Source organism: Haliaeetus leucocephalus, unplaced genomic scaffold (genome assembly GCF_000737465.1).
Source record: "Haliaeetus leucocephalus isolate CR32 unplaced genomic scaffold, Haliaeetus_leucocephalus-4.0 Scaffold848, whole genome shotgun sequence".
In the NCBI taxonomy this organism is placed as follows: Eukaryota; Metazoa; Chordata; class Aves; order Accipitriformes; family Accipitridae; genus Haliaeetus; species Haliaeetus leucocephalus.
Genome location: NW_010973284.1, coordinates 4,626,310 through 4,645,984, shown reverse-complemented (window position 1 = coordinate 4,645,984; position 19,675 = coordinate 4,626,310). Strand labels below are relative to the sequence as shown.

The 19,675-nt window shown below is 40.7% G+C and overlaps 1 protein-coding gene across 5 annotated transcripts in view; it reads right to left on the bottom strand.

Annotated features, from left to right (window-relative positions):
* The window catches only part of CC2D1B (coiled-coil and C2 domain containing 1B), a 35,152-nt gene that overhangs the window by 787 nt on the left and 14,690 nt on the right, over nt 1-19,675 (bottom strand). For 4 of the 5 annotated variants that reach the window (XM_010582380.1, XM_010582381.1, XM_010582383.1 and 1 more), the window contains 15 exons: nt 19,385-19,495; nt 18,925-19,055; nt 18,566-18,638; nt 16,290-16,402; nt 15,294-15,486; nt 12,849-13,021; nt 12,075-12,200; nt 11,490-11,548; nt 11,114-11,230; nt 10,543-10,616; nt 9,814-9,872; nt 7,911-7,962; nt 6,384-6,483; nt 2,413-2,503; nt 1,535-1,665 (listed from right to left, as the gene is read on the bottom strand). In XM_010582380.1, the coding sequence (XP_010580682.1) occupies nt 1,546-1,665; nt 2,413-2,503; nt 6,384-6,483; nt 7,911-7,962; nt 9,814-9,872; nt 10,543-10,616; nt 11,114-11,230; nt 11,490-11,548; nt 12,075-12,200; nt 12,849-13,021; nt 15,294-15,486; nt 16,290-16,402; nt 18,566-18,638; nt 18,925-19,055; nt 19,385-19,495 (1,592 nt within the window). In that variant the 3' untranslated portion in view covers nt 1,535-1,545. Of the gene's footprint in view, nt 1-1,534; nt 1,666-2,412; nt 2,504-6,383; nt 6,484-7,910; nt 7,963-9,813; nt 9,873-10,542; nt 10,617-11,113; nt 11,231-11,489; nt 11,549-12,074; nt 12,201-12,848; nt 13,022-15,293; nt 15,487-16,289; nt 16,403-18,565; nt 18,639-18,924; nt 19,056-19,384; nt 19,496-19,675 lie in introns of those variants that run through there. The other variant, XM_010582384.1, reaches the window with a different exon arrangement.

The following is a 19,675-nucleotide window of genomic DNA, read 5'->3' as shown; positions in this document are numbered from 1 at the left end:
AGCATCCAGTCACGGCACAAGGCCAAGTTGTTACTTCAGAAACGGCATTGAACATGTCCCTCGCAGCCTCACTGTGAAGCTCATGGGCAGCTTACCGACCTCCTTGGCTGCGAGGAAGAAATCACTAGACAAACAGTCCCTTTGGTGCTACAAGTTCAGACTCATGTATTGAAACAAGACCTCTCAATCTGTCAAGTCTAATGCAATTCGGAAGCAAAGGTGTGGCAAACAGGTGATGTTGCTGTGAAGCTGATGAATATTAGCTTAACTGGCATTTATAAATGCAAAGAAAACAATATGCTAAGGAAGAGGGAGCACAGAGCCTTCAGGAGGTCAAGCAAAGGAAGAGGGATTACTTATTAGAAACTTTGTAGTTATACATCATCTGTTTTCCACCAGAAAAGGTGAGGTTTGTTCCATGCTGGTATAGCAAGGTCATGGTCCAAGAGGGGGGGCTCTACATGTTATCATGGTACAATAAATACCTGCTCAGAAGGGAACAACGCGGTCGTACCCCTGCCAGTAACGCCCTATGACTGCCAGTGATTTGCACGATCTGCCTGACTGTCCCTAGCGAGTCAGTGTCCTCTCCATGGTTTTACGAAAGTAAGCTGTGGGAGAAGCGAGGACCTAAGTTTCAGGGTATTGGTGATTGTGTCCAACGAGTCTGAATTTCTTTCAAACATCAGACACATACATAAAAGTAGGCTGAATTAGAGATTCCACAGGCAGATGGACTGCTGGTACTTATCTTTTCAGTAACTTCATGTAGAAAAATCACTTTAAAAAAAGACACCAGAATTTTTGGTATTTATTTGCTTTTGTCTTTTTTCAAGGGAGAATTTGTGATACCCAAAAAGCAGAGTATGAGAAAGTAAGAAAAGTTCCAAAACCAAGCAGTTTCCGTAGAGGCTGGCAAGAAGCAGCAGCCTACCTCTTTTTCATCCTTCTAATATACAGCCACTGTGACAGTGCCCAGCTCCTCTTCTGTACTTGATATGGGCACAGTAAGCACCAGGCACAGTTCTTCAGGTAGCCTGTATTCAACTGCACAGTTTCTGCCTGCCCAGAAGTCTCAAGTATCCGGAATAAAGTCTGTCTCCAATAGTTTCCCTTTTAGATAAAGTCAAGCAGACTTCTATGGGACAAACAAATGCCCTTCTCTAGCTTCTGGTAGGGGAAGAAGGGTCCTTGCTAACTCTGAAAGGTTTTTTGCTAACAGTAAGGATAGACAGGAAGCACCCTCCTAGAAAGGACTTGTCAATCTTATTTTCTAAATATTATTCTAAATAAAGGTGATGCTAGAAGCTCTCCCTGTATTTCAAGTGATGGTGAAATAGCATCTTTGATATACAAACTAATCAGAGACGCTGTAACCTCATTTCTGAAACTATGTCAACTCACCACTACAATTACAGTATCAAAGCCAGAGCTGTGTAATTAGGTCAATGTCAACAAAATACATTATTCAACCAGCTTATCTGTAAGCCCTGTCAAGTTCCGGCCAGATCACCTTTAGATGCAGCATTCATACCTCTGATAGAACTAATGTTCAAGGACCAGCCAATTTTCTGTAATTGTTTGAAGATCTTGACCACTGAGGGGCTCCCTGAGTCTCACTTTCACCTCCAGTTTCCCTCCAGTGGGCTTTCTGCCATCAAAAATCTGAAAGAACCACAAAAAGACGACCAGTTAGCACGCATACAAATGATAGTGTCAAACTATGGTACTTCAGGCAACCGTTGACTTTATTTCCCCGTGACTAGAAGATGACAGAGATCACCTGCAGGTGACTGCAGTGCTGGGAGGTGTCGCAGCCACATGCTTCCTTGGATTCGTAACTCAGGGGAGCAGGTCCCCCATACAACCCGTGAAAGGCAGCTGTACCAGCGGCTGCGGTACCTCTGCCTGCCGTGCACCAAGCCCCTGAAGTACAAATGGACTCCACGTGCAGCTCAGGATGCTAAGGGCAGTGGTGTCCTGAGCATGTCTGTGATGCAGCCTGAGGGATTTTTTTTTATTATTTTTTTTTTAAGGTTCCACTTAATGATCTACTGGATCTTATGCCAGCGCTCTATTCACTCTGGCAGTCTTCACTTAACCCTTTGATCTGTTAGCTACCAATGCAAATAATCTGGGGAATCACCTGAATTCCTGGTCCTGACAAAGAAAACTATCTTGATAAAGAAAATTTGCAGAAGAGAGTCTCCAAGAAGTTCCTACTACCAGAACAGTCACAGCTATGACAAGCTTCAAGAGACAATAAAACAAAGAGCCCATTGTTTATCAAACTCGTCCAATACAAAACTGTCACCTGTACACAGATACAGATTTAGGCAATACGAGTATTCGTTTTCCCTTTGTGTTCAAATACTACTAACTAGAAGAACACACCTCACCCAGAAAACATACCTCAATGATCTCTCTAACTTCACATTCTGATTCCAGCTTGTCCAGTTTCAAGTGTGCTGTCCCCACTTGCTTGTCACTTCTGAAAAAGGACCTGTTTCAAAGAAACCTTCCTTAATTGAATGGGTAAGGTTTTTCAGAACATTGAAGAGAAAGCAAGCTAAGAGGTCGTCACTGTTCGCACCATCACCACATCCAGGAGGGCTAGTGAAGACATGCTACTAGAACCATACAAACCAGGGTGCAAGGGGCAAACCCTCAGTGAACTAGACTACAAGCACAAGATTTGGAAGTACTCATTTTTTAATTATTCTCTTGCAACTGAATTAAAGATGAGGACAGTAGTGAAGAAAAACAATCAACTAAACTAGCACTTGGAATGGCAGCAGCTTTTGTCCTTGCACAGGGCGACAGGGAAGAATGGCCTAACAGCCAGGACAGACAGAATCTTCCACGATGGGCTGTTTAACAGAACAGGCTGAAAAACTTGCCAGGGAAGTTGCATCCCTCATCAAAACAAACATTTCACAGGCACATGCTGGTTTTAACAAATTACTTATTAGGAAGAAGTCACACAAATAATTCTGTTTCATTTTGATATATCAAACCACTCAATTTCAACAAGTAAGAACATTTCATTTCAGCTGTTGTTTTGATTCATCTTCATACTGGTAGTTTTAACAGTCAAGAACTATCATTTTAGAATTTCTAGTCTGCTGAAATTAAACACAGAGCATTTTTATCCTGCAAGGAAAACAATCAACTTTTCTCTCCTACAGTCACTTCTGTTTAACAGTTTTATCAGCAAGACATCCATCTTTACCTTACCAGAGACAGGTGGTGCAATCCTTATCCAGACAAACTCTTCCAAAAGGCAACAGCTAAGACTAAAACACACTACTTCCACAGAAGTGTTCAGCTCAAAGCACTGGATTTCTTTGCCTGCATCCAAGCATTTCCCTGAATCAGTCTCCAAAAGGTTTGATAAACAACTAAAATCTAGAGATTCTGGAGGTAGGAAAACCAACCAGCCATGCCTGTCATGTTTTAGACAGGAAATCTGCCAAGAATTCAGAAGCTTCCTTTTTTATGCCATTCTATTTAGGAAAAAAACAAGCAAGCAAACCAACAAACATACAAAAACACCCAACCCCAAAACATCCACCTTTCTTCCTTAATCATTAAGGATCATTAGGAGATCATTAAGAGATACAAAGATATTATCAAGCAAGACTCGACATATGCAATGAAAACTCTGCAGAATATTATATGGAGCCTCATGGTCATGTCATCTGTGACAACAGTAACCAGTATATTAATACACAGACTTGATGCTGCCATTGGTGCCTACAAGTTCCAAGTGAACATCTGTGAACCCCACTGTCTAAAATCTCTGACTGGAAGAGGAGTAAGGTTGATTCCTCAGATCGACCACCTCAATGATTGCTTCATTCATATATTCTCCAAATAGCTCATATCAAGTGCGGTATAAGAAACCTGTCATCCAGACTTTAACCTCATTTTCTGGCTTGTGTGTTCAGAAATAGCATCAGGAATGCTATAGCTCATATAGCACCTAAATCTCTATCGATTAGGAGGACAATGGTCTGGTACCATTAGCTCAGGCTGCAGCAAGCTCACAGAGGGAGCTCAGACACTTCTAAATGGGGTAAAGAGTACAAGACCACTACACTACTCTGAATGCACTGGAACACGCAGCAAGTCACTGTTAGGAAGTACATCTCTGCCAAAACCCTGTTGCTGAAGGACTTGAAAGATTCTGGCTCAGTTGTTCAGATTGCTTCTTATTTGTCAGTTTGTCCATCTCAACACAAATTGCTGTAGTACAGAAAATTGATGTCACGAGTACCTCAAGGGCTGATAGTGCTGCCTCCAAACAGAATGCCTATGAATGTTGTTGACAGAAAGCCTTCCAAAGATGAGACTATATTCTCCACCGATGAGACTACAGTAGACTCACAAAATCATTCAGAAAAGTTCAGAATTTATTAGCTTACATGCTAGAATACTTCCTGTTACTTCACAAGCACCTTAAAATGAAGAAGGATTACATAATTGTACTGCAGTATGTTGGACACTTTGTTCATAAACTTAAAAAGAGAATCAGCAATTCTTCTAGATGAATTTTTTTAAAGCATTTTTCCATTTTACAGTTCAAGAAACAATAAAGAGTGGTTCATCCCTGACCAGTTTTAGGGGGTTTGCAGTGAAGAATGTGAACTTGCTCTAGGCCATGGCTTCAGAAACAGCTCTGGGGAAATCTCCTTTTATCTTCAGATGCTTTTAGGAGAGGTTTAAGGGGAGACTTTTCCTTTGGAAAAATACATTGCTGGGTTTTTACTTGAAAAAACTGTTTTTTAAACTGAAGTTTAATATGTAATGACCTGAAACAAATCTCCTTTACTCACTGAGACAGAGTAATTCTTGGGAGATGGTCAAAGAGTTATCAGAGACCCCAAAACTACAAGATCTACAAGCATTTCTGAAAGTATTATTCATTTATGGTCTTGAAGAAAGACAGGGAGCAGACAGTCTTTAGAAAAGAGCCTGGATCAATTAATCCTCTCCTTTCTCCTGAGAAGATGGCCAGGGGAAGGTGATCAGTGGGCATTTCTTCTTTTTCTCCTTCCTTGTTGCTATTTGCCCAGGGGAACTGCCACGGCTCCACCCCAATCAAGAAACATGCATATATTTAACTTGTTAGATTCCTGTTCTAAGAACAACAACAAAAAAATCTCAGAACCAGAAAAGAGGCAACCCGCACAGATTTTTTTGCTAGTCTTCAAAAAGGCTTCAAAGGAAAATCTGGAGCTGGCATGCAACTCATGAATCACTGGAGAATGTTTCCCAATGGGTGAACTTGAGCCTGAGCTCAGACCTTAAAAACAAGCACAGTTCCAGGTGGTAGGAGAATAGGACATGCCCCATATGCACAATGGTATGCAAAAGATAGGGAAAAAAGTTTTGAACAAATGTAGACACTTCACAGTTCTATGCAAAAGAGGCAGGATTTCTAATGATGAATCTTGAACAACAGAGCAGTGGAGCAGTCAGGATTGACAGAATAAGAAAATCAGCTTTTGCTTCAACAGAGATGCAAATGGAAGATCTGGAGTAAAACCAAGGGGACTTCAGCTCACAAATTGAAACATCTACAACTTGAAAACCATCTCAGAGAACCTACGGATCATTTCTGCATGTCCCAGTAACAGAAACGAAGAATAGCATAAAGAGCCAGTGAGACAAAAACAGGTTATCTAACACCCCATCCAAGTCATGGATCACAACCAACTTGAGGACTAGTGAATATAGGCCACTCTGATTTTCAATAAATTGGTAATGAGCCTAGATGTAGGATGATTTCCCTGAACGTTACCAATTGTTAACATCCATCTCATCATCTTGACCTCTGAGATGAGGGGAGTCTGTCTCTCTCAAGATAGTCTAACAGTTTGATAGCAGTGTTCAGTAAATACTGTAAGATCCCCAGAATGAAGTACAAAAAAAACCCAACACTAGTTCTGCCATCATCTGTCATCTGCTTTACTGCTGTTGAAAGTTTTGCTGCCACTTGTACTTCGTAATTCTACAAAGTTATCCCATATAACATTTAAATCTTCTAGTCCCGATGACTAAATCCAAATTGGATTAAGAATCAAAACAATTTGAAGCTGAATCTTTACTTTCTCAGTCTCATCAATTCCTCTTAACACATTAATCCTCAACTGATCTGCCAGTTATGAATCAAATTCACTGAATTTCGGCCTTTTTTTCCACCCCCTTATGGGAAGATACAGAGCTCAGGCACATTTTGAAAGGAGTTCTTGGGCATGAGGAGAACTAGACAACTCTTAATTGCTAGCTTAAAGACCGTGCTTCATAAATTTCAGCTACAACGCTCTTTTCAACTGTTACTAAAGAAGCGAAGAGGGGGGAACAAACTGTGGACTTACCCTTTATGAAATACTTCGAATTTAATTCCTTTGGACCGAATTGCTCGTCGGAAACCTCTGTGATTTCGGTTGATGTTCAACTTAAACAACTGGTTATATTCTACAGTTAAGATACAGAAAAATGAAAGCAAGCTGTGAAAGTTGAACTATGTGCAGTGCTCTATTACATGCACATACTCAAACTTCTGTTTATCTCAGTTTGGCCCATTTGTGAAAGACACTTCACATCCGTATGAACCTCCTTCTCAGGAGGTTATTTCAAGCATTAACAAGTTAGTGTCCCTGTGCAACAGTTCATCTGTCATCCCCACATTACAGGGACAGAAACCAAACTGCAGAAAAAACAAGTCATCATGAGGAGGTGACAGCAAGTTACTGGAGAGCCAAAACTGGAGAATCTAGGTCTTTCAGCAATTAAATAGAGTCTGGGGCTAAGGAAAAGGTACAAAATAATAAGGAAAAAGGATAGGAAGGTTGGAATGACTGGGAAGGGGTGTTTTGATAATGTAATTAATACTGTTTTAACACCAGTTTCATTAATGAGTGTGACCAGAACTATGCCACAGGATACCTTTTATCACAAAGTCTCACAACACTATGTTCAAAGACTCATCTGCTGTGCTACCCAGGAACACTCATCTCTGCTTGTCAGCCTGGGAACCCAAAACATTAAAGCTAAGCGGCTGCTCAGCAAGTGCAGATCAAGTTACTGAAAGACTCAAAACACAGGTCTCAGTATCAGAGCTTCAGGACTTCTACTCTTAACAGAAAATACATCTCTCTCTCTCTCTCTCTTTTGAGTTTATATATATATCTTTTTTGAGATAAATTCATAACTAGTAATTTGGATACTGAATTCAAGGTTGTTTTGATACTAGATGGCTACTTACTGCAAGAATTGAAAAAAATAATATAGCAATAAACCAAAATGAGAGTGCAAGACAATTAATTCTAAAATGCATGATGAGTCTAATACTGGTATTCAATGGCTAGGTACAAACGGCTATTTTTCAAAAGGTACAAAGAAAGTATTTTAATTTTTTTTTATAAGACAATGTGTCTTGAAACCAACTATCTTTTTTCTGCAATGATGCTTTGTCAGGTTGAGAAATGTTAGCTGATTAGCAAAAATCATGACAGAATTGGCAATCTCACAGGACACACAACCTGACTGAAAAAGATCTGATCCATGGAGAGATTAAAATTAATAATTTAACTTATTTAATAAAGAAGATTTATTTATCTGGCCCATCTCCCAGCAGGGCTGACAGCAACAGCTGGAGCATGACCGGTAACTGGATGATTTCGCTACTTCATAACACAGTAACTACCACCAGTACTGGGATGAGGGTGAGGAAATTGCCAACAGAGCTGGACTTCACCCTTCAACAAGCTCTTTCATAAGAAAAAACGAAAAAAGGTGCTGGGAGGCCCTCTGGCCTGATTCACAGTATGAGACTAGCCTGTACTCTCCAATGATTCCTAAGGTGCAATGTTTTTCCCTCTGTCCCAGAAAAAAGTACTAACCTGGAGAATTGTTATTGTTAATTACAGGTGTTTTACTCTTTTGAGGTTGCTCCTATTAAGAGAGACACATATTACATAAAACCATCAGATATTGTTCCAAAACACAGAGTAGTAACCATTTTTATTACCAGCTCTTTTTTATACCTATACAAGAAACATGAGGTTTTAGGGGGTTATCTGAATGATAGGAAGAGTCATGGTACATTCAAGACTAAAATATTTGGATTTCATTGTGGTAACATGTAAAATACTAGATAAAGAATAAGTCAAAACATTACATTAAATATAAGAGCCACAGATAAGCTACACAGTCATACTCAATTCAATCCAATCATCATAAAGTTACTGACTGCGGCTGTTAAACTACATGATGAACTGCACACGTTCCACGACACAGTAATTCTGTTCCTTCTGCATTAGTTGGAATAATAAGCTACACAAGGAATTCATCACAAATCATTCAGGGAATTGCCCTACTATTATTTTGCCTGACAATCAATCTGCCACCAAAATGAATTAACTTTTAACCTAAAGCAGAGTACAAACTAAATCTCTGGGGACTGAACAAGGACAACGTGACCTAATTATTGCAGCTACTTTGTGAAACTGATTTCAGCTATGAAGGAGAAAGGTGGTGTATTTGACTGTTGGCTAAGCAGCAGAGATCTGGCTTTTTTAAAAAACAAAGAAATACAGATTAAAAGCAACCATGCTGATTCTTACTTATTCCCCAGAAAATTATTCATACAGACCAATTCTGTTTTCAGCCACCCTAATGGGGCAGACTCATTAAGGCCTCATGTAACTCAAACCTAAACACAAACCTGATCTGACCATCTCCAATTTTCCACAGGTAACTGAATTTATTTTAGTGGAATTGCTGCAAAATTTATTAGGAGGCAAAAATACAGGCTCTGCACTCTCCCAGGGCTAAGTATTAATCCTGTAAGAGCAAAGATTGTTTTTGCCCTACAGAGAAAGCAGCAGAAGCCCCAGTGCTTCTACTGATAGTAAGACTAGACAGCCCTCCTTAGAAGCTCTTCTAGCTCAATGGTTTCAGTATTTTTCAGACTAGAGACTGCATTTAAAGGTGAGGGGAATAGGATGACATTGCGGAGTTTCAAGGAAAAAAGCAATATATGTATGCATACATATTTTGTAAATACATACACATATATATGCACATATATACATGCACATACACATAAGTATTAATTAGTAAGGTCAAGAAACTTGTATGGCCTGAGTCCTTTCTCCAGATATGCACATATATATTTGCTAATTAAATCACCAGGAGTCATGTGCATTTATTTGATGACAAAGATTAACCTTTTCAATCCATTTCTGTAATTATAAGAGATGTCCAAAAGCAATGCCTTTAAAAGCTTGTTTTCTTAAAGGAACGGGACTTAGAGGGAGATCACATCCAAGGTGGCCCCTCTCCCCTAGTGACAGCTTTGTGTGCCCTTGCGTTTGGTTGAAGTTTGCACCTCTGAAAGAAATAAACTTCTACAAATTTTGCAAACTCTGGAAACAGGGTGATTAGTGTCTTTGGGGGGGGGGGGGAAGGTGGGCACGCCTTAGCACTGTGAATACTGTTTAGCAGTAAGCTGGTGGTCAGCCAGCCAGAGAACATGCAAGCCTGAAGCAGACAGCACACCGCTAAGTGTAAGGTGTGGAGAACATCAAGAGAAAGGTGCAGCAAAGCTCAAATCTGCAGGACACATATTCAGCAGTTCTGTTTCTCAGAAGTTTCTGTTTTAAAAATAAATTCAGGCAGTATGCCTAGAAGTGTTTTCCCTTTCTGCAAGAAAACCTACACTTCCTTCTTGAAGCCCTCAAAAGTTAATACAGTGGCAAGGGTCACAGACTGAGGAACAGAAGAGCCAGGACACACACTCACCGCACTCGGGTACTGAAATTCAAACTTCACGAATGCATCCAAATCTCTTGGTGATACACCTGAATGAGACAACAACCAGCCAATACAGATATTTTCACTGCATCTGTAATGTTGAGCGGGATTTTCAAGAGCACCTAACTGATTCTCAGTAGGACTCATGACCTGTCTCTTGACAACTGAAAAACCCATCCATCAAACCAAAAGCCATAGAAAGCTGGCATCCAAAGGAAAACATCTACTTTTCTTAATGCTGCTGTTAGTCCTGAGACAGTCTAGCACAGATGGTTTACAAGCTCCCAGAAACAAGGGACTAAAAGCAGTAACGTTGGCAGGAGCAACTGCCGTCTACTGAAGGGTCAATATACATTAAGGTGGTGTGGAGTTAAAGCAGGCACTCATAACGAAACAGCAGATAAACATGAAACTTAAACTATGACCCAGTTATGAGCAAACCCAGGACAATTTCAAGTTCTTCCCTCTGTCCAGATGGAACTCAGATTCTCTTTATTCTTCTGGGTTTTTTTGTTTCTTTGTTTTGTTTTTTTTTTTAAATAATGTTTAAAGGTTTTTGGTGGCTTGAGCCTGAAATCTGATTATTTTGTTTTAATGAGTGCTGGCTACAAAGGTCTTGACTCCTGAAGTGGTCTTCAAGGCAGAAAAATCTCATTCCCCACTACTTTCCTTACCTACTCAGAGAAAAAAGCCCACATGCCCTTTTAGAGTACATACCTGGCGGAGCTGGTAGGTTTATCCCCCTGACAATAAGAAGGTGCATTTCTGTACTGTTGAGCTCAGAAAATATCCTGTGAAAAAATAAAGACAAAAAAGCATATTCATCCCAGTAGCCCACCACCACCCGATCCACTGCCAGACCAGGATGCCACTGGTATTTGTCAGACCTTTTTCAACAGTACATGCCTACATAGATCATTTTCATAAATTACAAAAGAGCAAAGAGCGAGCACAAACCAAGATAAAAACATCTCTGAGGTATAGTGAAAAATGCCACGAATAAAGCCCAAAGGCAACAGGATTGAAAGAGAAATATAGAGAAAGGAAGAGTGCCTACAGTAGCAGAATATAAGAGATGAAGCTAGAGATATTCTGAAAACAAAAGAACCCAGAAGAGAAGTTAGAGAACAACTTCTTTATGTTTAAGTTGTTGAGAGCATCCTTTCAGGAATGCTGAGCCTAACCCTAGATGCCATCTGCATTTGCTGAAGCTCACAATTGCCTAAACAAGACCTAGAAACCAGAAAACTCATTCCAGTCTGCCTGAGAAATCCCTTTGGTTCCACACCTTATCATTTTGAAGGTTCTTTCTTCAAAGTGATGGCTTGGAGGATCCATTCCTTGCGCTCGTGCAAGCTGTAGGATGTCCATGTCCTTTTTACAACCTTGTGCCAGTTTCTCAAACCTATGGAAAAGGCAAACAAACAACAGAAAAGCTACACACAAGCTGGAACATCAAACAGAGCATTCTGCCAGATACAGGCCACAGACTAAGCCTCAGACCAGAGGAGCAGGCCTGGAGATGCAGGCCTCGCAGTTATTGACCCTTTCACATAATGAGCAGCTTACCAGCCTGAACCCCCATCATTTTTAGGGGGGTCAGGCAGACTCGAGCCTGAAATGACCACATTGTGTGATGATTAACAGCAGGCAGCGGGTCTTACCGAGTCGTTTCTGCTACATTTCCCAGATGCATGAATTGCTTGGAATACTGCAAACACCTCTGTCAACAGAAACAAAACCAAATACAGATGCACTCAGTGATCCTTACACACAGATTCATGACTGACAGAGAGTTTTGAGGTTGATGACAATCTAATTTAAGAAAAGCCAAGAGTTTTCCCAAGTGACCCCAAACCATCCACCCCTGCCCAATCCTTTAAGCCCAAAGCTGAGCACAGCATTTGTTTGAGCTGTTCTGCCCTATTACTTTCTAAGCACTTAATTTCTCAGTAAGAGGTTCTCCCAAGGGTTAGTCTTAATCATTCAGGTACTATTTTCAAACTTGAGTGCTCATATTTAATAGTGATAATTTGATAGTCCCAAGCCTCCAAGCACGCCCTCTGTCTTCAACTAGTAGAGGATCCAACTTTGAAAATTTTCCACTTTAGGACACACAAAATCAGAAGTATTTTAAGAGAAAAACAAAAGACCCCACATAAACAATGATAGGATTATAATACTAATAAACACCAGAGAAATAAAAAAAAAAAAAAAGAAAACATTTCCAAAAGAGATAAAACAGTCACCTCATGTTGGTCCTTCAGCAATTTTATGAGCTGTGCATATACTTCATCTGCCTTCTGAGACAGTCTGACATCTTCATGGTGTATGAAGATAAAATCACCCTCATCATCTGTAGGGGGTGATGGCAGCTGCAACACAAGAACACCATATTTCAGAGCCCTTATAGGAAAAAAATGAAGTAGACAAAAACAGTCAGAATGTACGGAAAGGTCAGTGAAGGGAGATGGGTTGTTTTTCTTCTCAAGGCAATTCCAACCCAACCACTACTTACACCACTGCCTGACAACTACTGAAGTCACAAAACAGTGCAAAATGTCTTACAGGCCTAGTTCCCTGATTATTCAGGCCAGGAGAGCTATCACAGTGCAGTTTGGTTTCCCCATCCACCCAAACACCAAGAGAAACCAGGGCATCACCGTATCACATGCACAGGATCCCATCCCAAAATGGAGTTAGGACACAGCTAGGAGATGTACTCACACCCTAAGCCCAGGGAACGCTTCCAAGCTGCGTGGTTTAGGTGTGCCATTGTAAATCAAGGAGTTAAATGGTTCACGGAGACTAAATTTTCTCAAAATCTGGCACATTTGAGGAGCAGCAAAGGAAACAAAACAAAAACTAAAACAAAAACATAGGGCAATTTCAGGGCTCAGTATCCAGATATGTCACTTGAGCAAACTAACTTAATTTCTGTCAAGAAATATTTATTAAATCAAAGCAAGCACTTAGATGTCTAAGCATGTGAAAAAAAGCAGAATACTAACAGTCCTACTAACCTTGGAAATATCAACAGGTTTGCCACATTTTGCTTGCTCAATCTTTAGGTCAAAGCTCTTAGCTGTTCTGAGATACATCTTAGCCTGTTCAAGGTTATTTTCCTTCTTTGCTTTGACAGCTGCCTTCATGTATTGCTTCTTTCTGTTCTCCAGAAACTCCAGCTGTTCCCTAGCTGAAAAACAGTTGTATAAAAACCCTCACTCATCTGACACTGCCATGCCCCTGAAACAGGTTTGTCATGTTCAGTTTATAGCTAGAAAAAGGTCAGTAACAGTACAGATATCAAATAAGGACATTTCCTTACTGCACTTAACTGTTTCTTCGCCAGTTTTGATTTCAAGTATCAGAAAAAGAAACAAACTTCCTTCTATCATGGCATCCTTCATCAAAAAAACCTTACAGCACTTCACAAATGTCACAATAGTAATTACAGCCCCTTATTTTCAGAGAGGAGACAGACTCCAGTACAGCTGATTGGTCCAAAGCAGAAGCTGAAAAACTTTCAGCTTGACATGTTAACTTCTAAAAGACAGCAAATATTATGAGCATCTTCTGTACTCATTTATTCCCTCTCCCCTGATCTGTCAGAAAAAAAGCCCAGATGAACCACTGTGCAGGCACATTCAGACATATCACCTCTGTTTATTTGTAATTCCTTGCCATCTTAGTTTCTTATTAATCCTTGCGTCTCCTCTTTGCTTCCCAGAACAGTAAGGACAACCACACAAGTCAGAAAAGATTGCTTTACATTGTACCAGCTCAGTGCATCCTGCTTCTTCTTATACCTCACTTAGGAAATGGTACAGCATGAGTTGATTACAGTCATTTCCAAAGATACTCATACTGTATTCACCACTGCACTCTACTCATGATTACACAAGCTAAACAACATTTGCAAGAGGTGCCTGTCTCAGCAAATAAATATACCAGTGACACTCACACTATGTTCACTGCTGACAGATGACAATCAACTTATTCTCATCCTTGCAAAAGAGCCCACTTTCCTGCTGCTGTGAACAATTTGCCCAGTCAGCCAAACCCAAACTAATTAAACCAGGTAACTAGCCCAGATTCCACTGAGACAAAACCCACAGTGTGCTCTGTGAGGCTGAGACACAGAGCACAGGTATTTTCAAAGAAAATCTGTGGAGAATGGACAGAGCAAAGCCATTAATCCAACTGCTCTTGGCTCCTCGACTTTCCTGGTATAGGCCTTAAGTGCAAGTGCTCCACTACTCCACTCCCACACCTCCCTATGCTTTGCACTCTCTGACAAGAAAAAGGCAGGTTTTTTACAGTTGATTTATCAGCTATGGGCAGCTGTAAGCTGCACTTCATGATTCTGGGGGGAAGGAAGTAACATTTGGATCACAGAATGCACTTTGGCTAGTGAAATATAGCTTTACAATAGTGAAGTACTAACATTTTGTTGTGAAAATCATGTCAGTATTGATTTGTCCAGGTTCTTGTTGCACCCATTGGTCTTCTTTTAAAATACTTGAAATACCCAGGAGAGATTACTGTAACACCAGAGACCAGGTATTATCAATTGCTTCACAGCATAAGTCTAGGACAATTCACTCAAAAGATTAATGTGTAAGCTAAAATTGCAAAAAACTCCTGAGGATTCACAGATTTTCAAAGCCAAAATGGACAACTACTATGTTTTAGTGGTCTTTGTAAACTAGTCATGCAATTTTCTAGAAAGAATAGTTACGAGCTAATCACAGTGGCAACATGAAATGCCTTTGCACTCTGCAAAAGAACTTGCATCAGCCAACTATGCAGTTCTGCTTTGTCCTGAGGGAACTACCCAGGGCAGAATGGAAGAAGGATGGGATTACAGTGAAGGCATGACAACAGAATCAGTGAGAGCCTGAACACTGCTGGTGTGTGCCCAAATCACACTGTGAGGTGGTGGCTCTCCATTACTATCTGTACAATTAATCTTGTATGGACAACTGTTTAGTGACCTTAGCAACAGGAGGACTAGAGATTGATGAACTACTGCTTATATGCCAGTTTGAGATCCTTGGATGAAGCACTAGGCAGAAACCACTGTTTGATGTAGGAAGCTGCATTAGATCAATGAATAATTCACACTGGCAAGCCATCCACTTTAATGAGAGTATATGTAAAGTTCAACTGTGAGCGGAGTTTAAACATTATGAATCGATACACTTGTTACATCAAAATTAATTAAAAACCCAATCACCCTGATAATTACACATGCTGCCTCTGTGAAATAAGGCTGCATGGCTGGTCTGGATCTGCCCTCCAGCAGACACATGTATTGAGGTTCCTGTCACAGGAAATCTATGCCACACATTCACAGGCTCATAGCTAAAATATAATGAAAAAGAAGTCTCTACCAAAGTATTAACCTAAACTAGTGCAAACGACTTGCACCTGGATCACTGGGAATGATGATCCCTTCACCTTACCAGCTGGAGGGAGATGATCCATTGACTCTGCCTTGTCCAGGGTGGAGGGTGATGTAGCTCGTTTCACATGCTCACGAGAGCTCTCTTCCTCGGCTACAGCAGATGGCACTGTAATTGGCTTAACAACTTGAGTCGGCTTTCCAGGCAGCTGAGCAGGCTTCTTGGCAACTGGGGCCTGTGTCAGAGGTTCATTCTAGCATAACAAAAAGAATTTCATATTAAACACGTAAAATCTATTCCAGAGTTGAGCACAGCATCTCAAGCATCAGCAACCATGGTTATTACTATACCAGCCTTCTGGTATCACTTTTAAAGGGAGCATAATATTCCAGACAGCAAATTTTAACTTCTGAAGGTTTATGAGCCATGCCACACCAGTAAGTAGTTGACCAATGCAAGTGTCAAACCTCCACTACAGAAGGGACAAAAGGAATGTTCAACAAGGCAGTGATTTAAAAAAAAGCAGATGCATGCAGAAAAATCATCATCCAGGAATTCTCTCCATTAAAAGCTACTCCAATTGAAAGCACAATCAATCAGCAATCAAGTCTAGAGAGATAAAGAAACCAAAACAAAGTCTAAAGGCTGGTGCTGCCTGACAAAAAGCAGTGTTGAACATCCTGGGAAAGCACAAACACAGGAGCTACTGGGATGCAGGATGAAAATACAGATTTAAGTACTTTAGAACAATATAAAGGGGTGGCCAGGATCTGAAGTGTTTGCTTTGAGAATAAAACCCACATACAAGACAGTTATGAAAGAGCCAAACTCTGGATTCATACAGTCTGCAGGTACTGACTGTAAAAACATCTCATCCCTCTCTCTCCTACACTATAATGCAAACTGAAATTACTACTGAGATCCTGTACTCTTCAGACTTCTGGGAAATGTGTTTCATCTCACTACTCTTGCTTGACTGAAATCCAATGGCCTCATCTCTGCATACCACAAGAGACAGCATTTTAACTTTTACACATCCTACTAAGAAATACTAACCTCCTCCTCTTCATCATTCTCCTCCATGTTTGCCAGCTTGCTGGCACTTTCCAGAACAGCAGCTATTGTGCTGTCACCATCCGTTGCTGCAACACCAGGAAGAGGGGGAAATCCTGAGGAGGAAAGGAATACAGAAGTAAAGAGTTGCGTAAGACCTCTGTTCTGTCTTCCATATTTCTTCTTTTCTGTGAAGCTATTTCTATCCAAGTACCTATTATCTAATATATTTCAGAATTCAATGTACCTAGACTGAGGCCAAGGCCACAAAACCTTGCTGGATAAAGTCTGAGTGGTGGGCTTAAGATCAGATCTCTCACAGATACCCAGGCTTAAAGAGACGATGCTAAAACGATGCAATAACAGAGCATAGTTTTCCAAGTTGAGCAACTGGCAGCTAGCCATGGAACCTCACAACCTCAAGACTTTGGTAACAGAGATGCCCCCAGAACCAGCAAAGAATTTAGTCTCTCTCCTTTGCACAAAAGGACAGCAGATTGTACAAAAAGTTCTTGGCTCTCCCCCCGCCGCCCCCGATGCTCACCTTGGTACACAGTCCAGCAGAAAATCAGTGCTACCCCACAGAGTAATAAACAATACATCGCTGACATCTGGATAACACACTAAGCCTCTGCTGAAAATCCACTGCAATGCAGATGTTGCAAAGTAAGGCAGAATCACAGTAGTTAAACGTGAAGTATGTGAAGAACAATCCTTTTCATTATTTTATTATCCTTTTAAGGATGGGAGGAAGGCTTGGTGATGGAAGATCAGCTCTCACTTCCACACTACCAGTTCAGTGTCAGCTTCAAACAACAGAGACCCAGAGCCACTACTATAAAATGTCTGTTAACAAGATTTATCTCATTAATATGTAGCAAGTATTCTTGTTGCTAGTCTCATTAGAAGTGCCAAGAAATAATGACTAAACTGCTTCTGAACCTAGAGATGGCTGCTACAGGGACAGAACAAGTTTGAGGTACACAGGCAGGCAGAACACAGAATCCTATGCTGCTGCCCCCACGTGACATTTGATCCATTATTCCGCAGCATTTCTGTCTCCAAGGAGGTCAAGGCTGGTACTTATCATCATCCTGATGCAATGAAATGCACTGCCAGTCCATTATAATCTCACTGCTAGTTTCAGTGACTGCCTGATGGTTGTCTTCAATGTAAATCATATGGCCTCTAAATCATGGCTGAAAAACATGCAGCTAATGTGTAAGGAAATTGAGGAGTTATCTATATTTGCAGAGGTGTAAATATGGAGTACCTCACTCTTACAGAAACTGGTATTTACCAAGAAACGGATCACGTTCTAGGACAAGGGATGCTAAACTGCTTTTCAGGGACAGCTTCAAAGCAGTACATGACCTGACAGAGCTGGCACTGCCTACTTTACTACTACTACTACAGTGCTTGCCATTGCTACATTTGACAGTGACAAAAGGGCCACAAGGTCCATGTCGCTTTTTTAACTTATGAAGTCTAGGCACCACTTCGCAGTGCTAAGTGTAACTTTTCACAAGAACACGTCAGGCACAAGATAAAAGAATAATGCTTCCTAGGGGAGAAATGGTTATCATTCAAACCAGAGGTGGAGCATTCATAGATGACTTTGCCCAAACTTTTACAAACACAGCACTGTACGTTCTGAAGAAGACAAAAAGGACACAGAGTGTCTCAGGAAGCAGGTTCAGTTTCTGCCTCTGTCACTGTCTCAGTGTGACCATGGGCATGATTTGCTTTGTCTCTGTAAACTACTTTTACTAGCCATGAGAGCTGCAATACTGATCTGACTTGTCAGGTGTTGCAAGATGATGATTAATTAAATATAGAGTTCTGAGGCCCCTGCTGGCAATCTACAGAATGGGAGACATCAGGCAAATTTTTTCAGTTTCAAAAATCGGCTTCCAGTAAGCTAAGAAGCCAATATATCCCAAGTTTACTCTTTCTTCTAGAAGGGCTGGCACAGAGGACAGACAGGTAACATTTTCAGCACCTGCCCATGGTTAAGTTGTTTAACTTTTCAAATAGCCCCAGTTTTAAGTTCCAATGCTGTCAAACAGGCAGTCAACAGTCAGGAATATTCACCAGTGTGAAAGTTTGGGAGCATATTAATAAGCGGTTTCACAATACCATGAACAGCAAGGCCAGCCTACTCACTGAGAAAAAGGAGGAGCTGTTCCACAGGACGAGGAGGCAATATCTGCACACCTCCTTCAGAGCCCAGTAGATATACAAAAGTTGGTATTAGGACATTTTATATTCATACTTACCAGGAGGAACAGGTAGCTCAGAAAAATTCACTTTTCTCCCTGCTTTATGGGCTCTTATGGCATCCTGGTATTGCTGTAATCAAAGGCACTCAGTAAGACATAAAGTGGAATTGACTATAAATTAGCAATTATCTGTATTTAACCAGCATAAATATTGCAGAATACACAGTATTTTGCTATAATATGTGCATTGTCTCTATTTCTTCCTTTCTCCGAATGCTTTACAGCTTCCCTACTGGAGGTCTTTTCAAACAGAAGGACAATACACAAATTATTTCAGCCTTGAAAAAGTCTTCAGCAAGAGAACTAATTCAAATGGCTTTGCTGGATGCAAGCAGCTTCCTACACTTTCATCTTACCTTGGCTATCCTTTCATGCATCCTGCCTTTTCGATCATCCCCACTCGCTTTAGCCTGTGCTGCTGCTGACTTGTACTTCTCCAGCCTTTGCTGCAACGCTTCCAACACTGTTTTTGGCTGCTGCAAGGAAGCTTGAAATAAGACAGACAATGAAATGCCATATGATTAGATTTCAAAACATATGAGCTGCCTTTTTCCTCCCCTTTCTTACCTTCTGCAGAGACAAAAACATCATTGCAAAGTCTTATTATGAATACAATTATTCTAAAGAAAGTTTATTAACTTTTATTTCCATTACTGATCCAGAACAAAAGTACAGATGAGATAAGCAGCAAACAATTTCAGGAACATTAGCTAGGTCTACTCAATCCTGCTGCAGTTCAGTGGGACAGGGCAGACTTTAAAGTGCCTTCCAGCCCTGCTATTTTTATGGCTTGCTACAGAAACCCAAAAGTCCTACCTGAAGCTTCTTGGGTCTGAGGTTCAGGTGTTGTAAGATCCTGGGAACTTCCCACTGGATCTGGTACCTTTTGCTTGGACGCATCTTGTACGTTTCCTAGGCTTTCAAGATCTGCAAAGCAAGGAAAGTAGGAAGTTTCACAGCGTGTTCCGTAAACTGCAAGTCAACCCATGTTACTCAGAAAACCAGTAATTTGATCACATCATCTTCCTGAAAGCTTTTTGATTTCAAAACAGTATCTGCATGGCTAGAAAAGTCTAAGGTTCCCATTATTCAGGGAAAATGCTATAT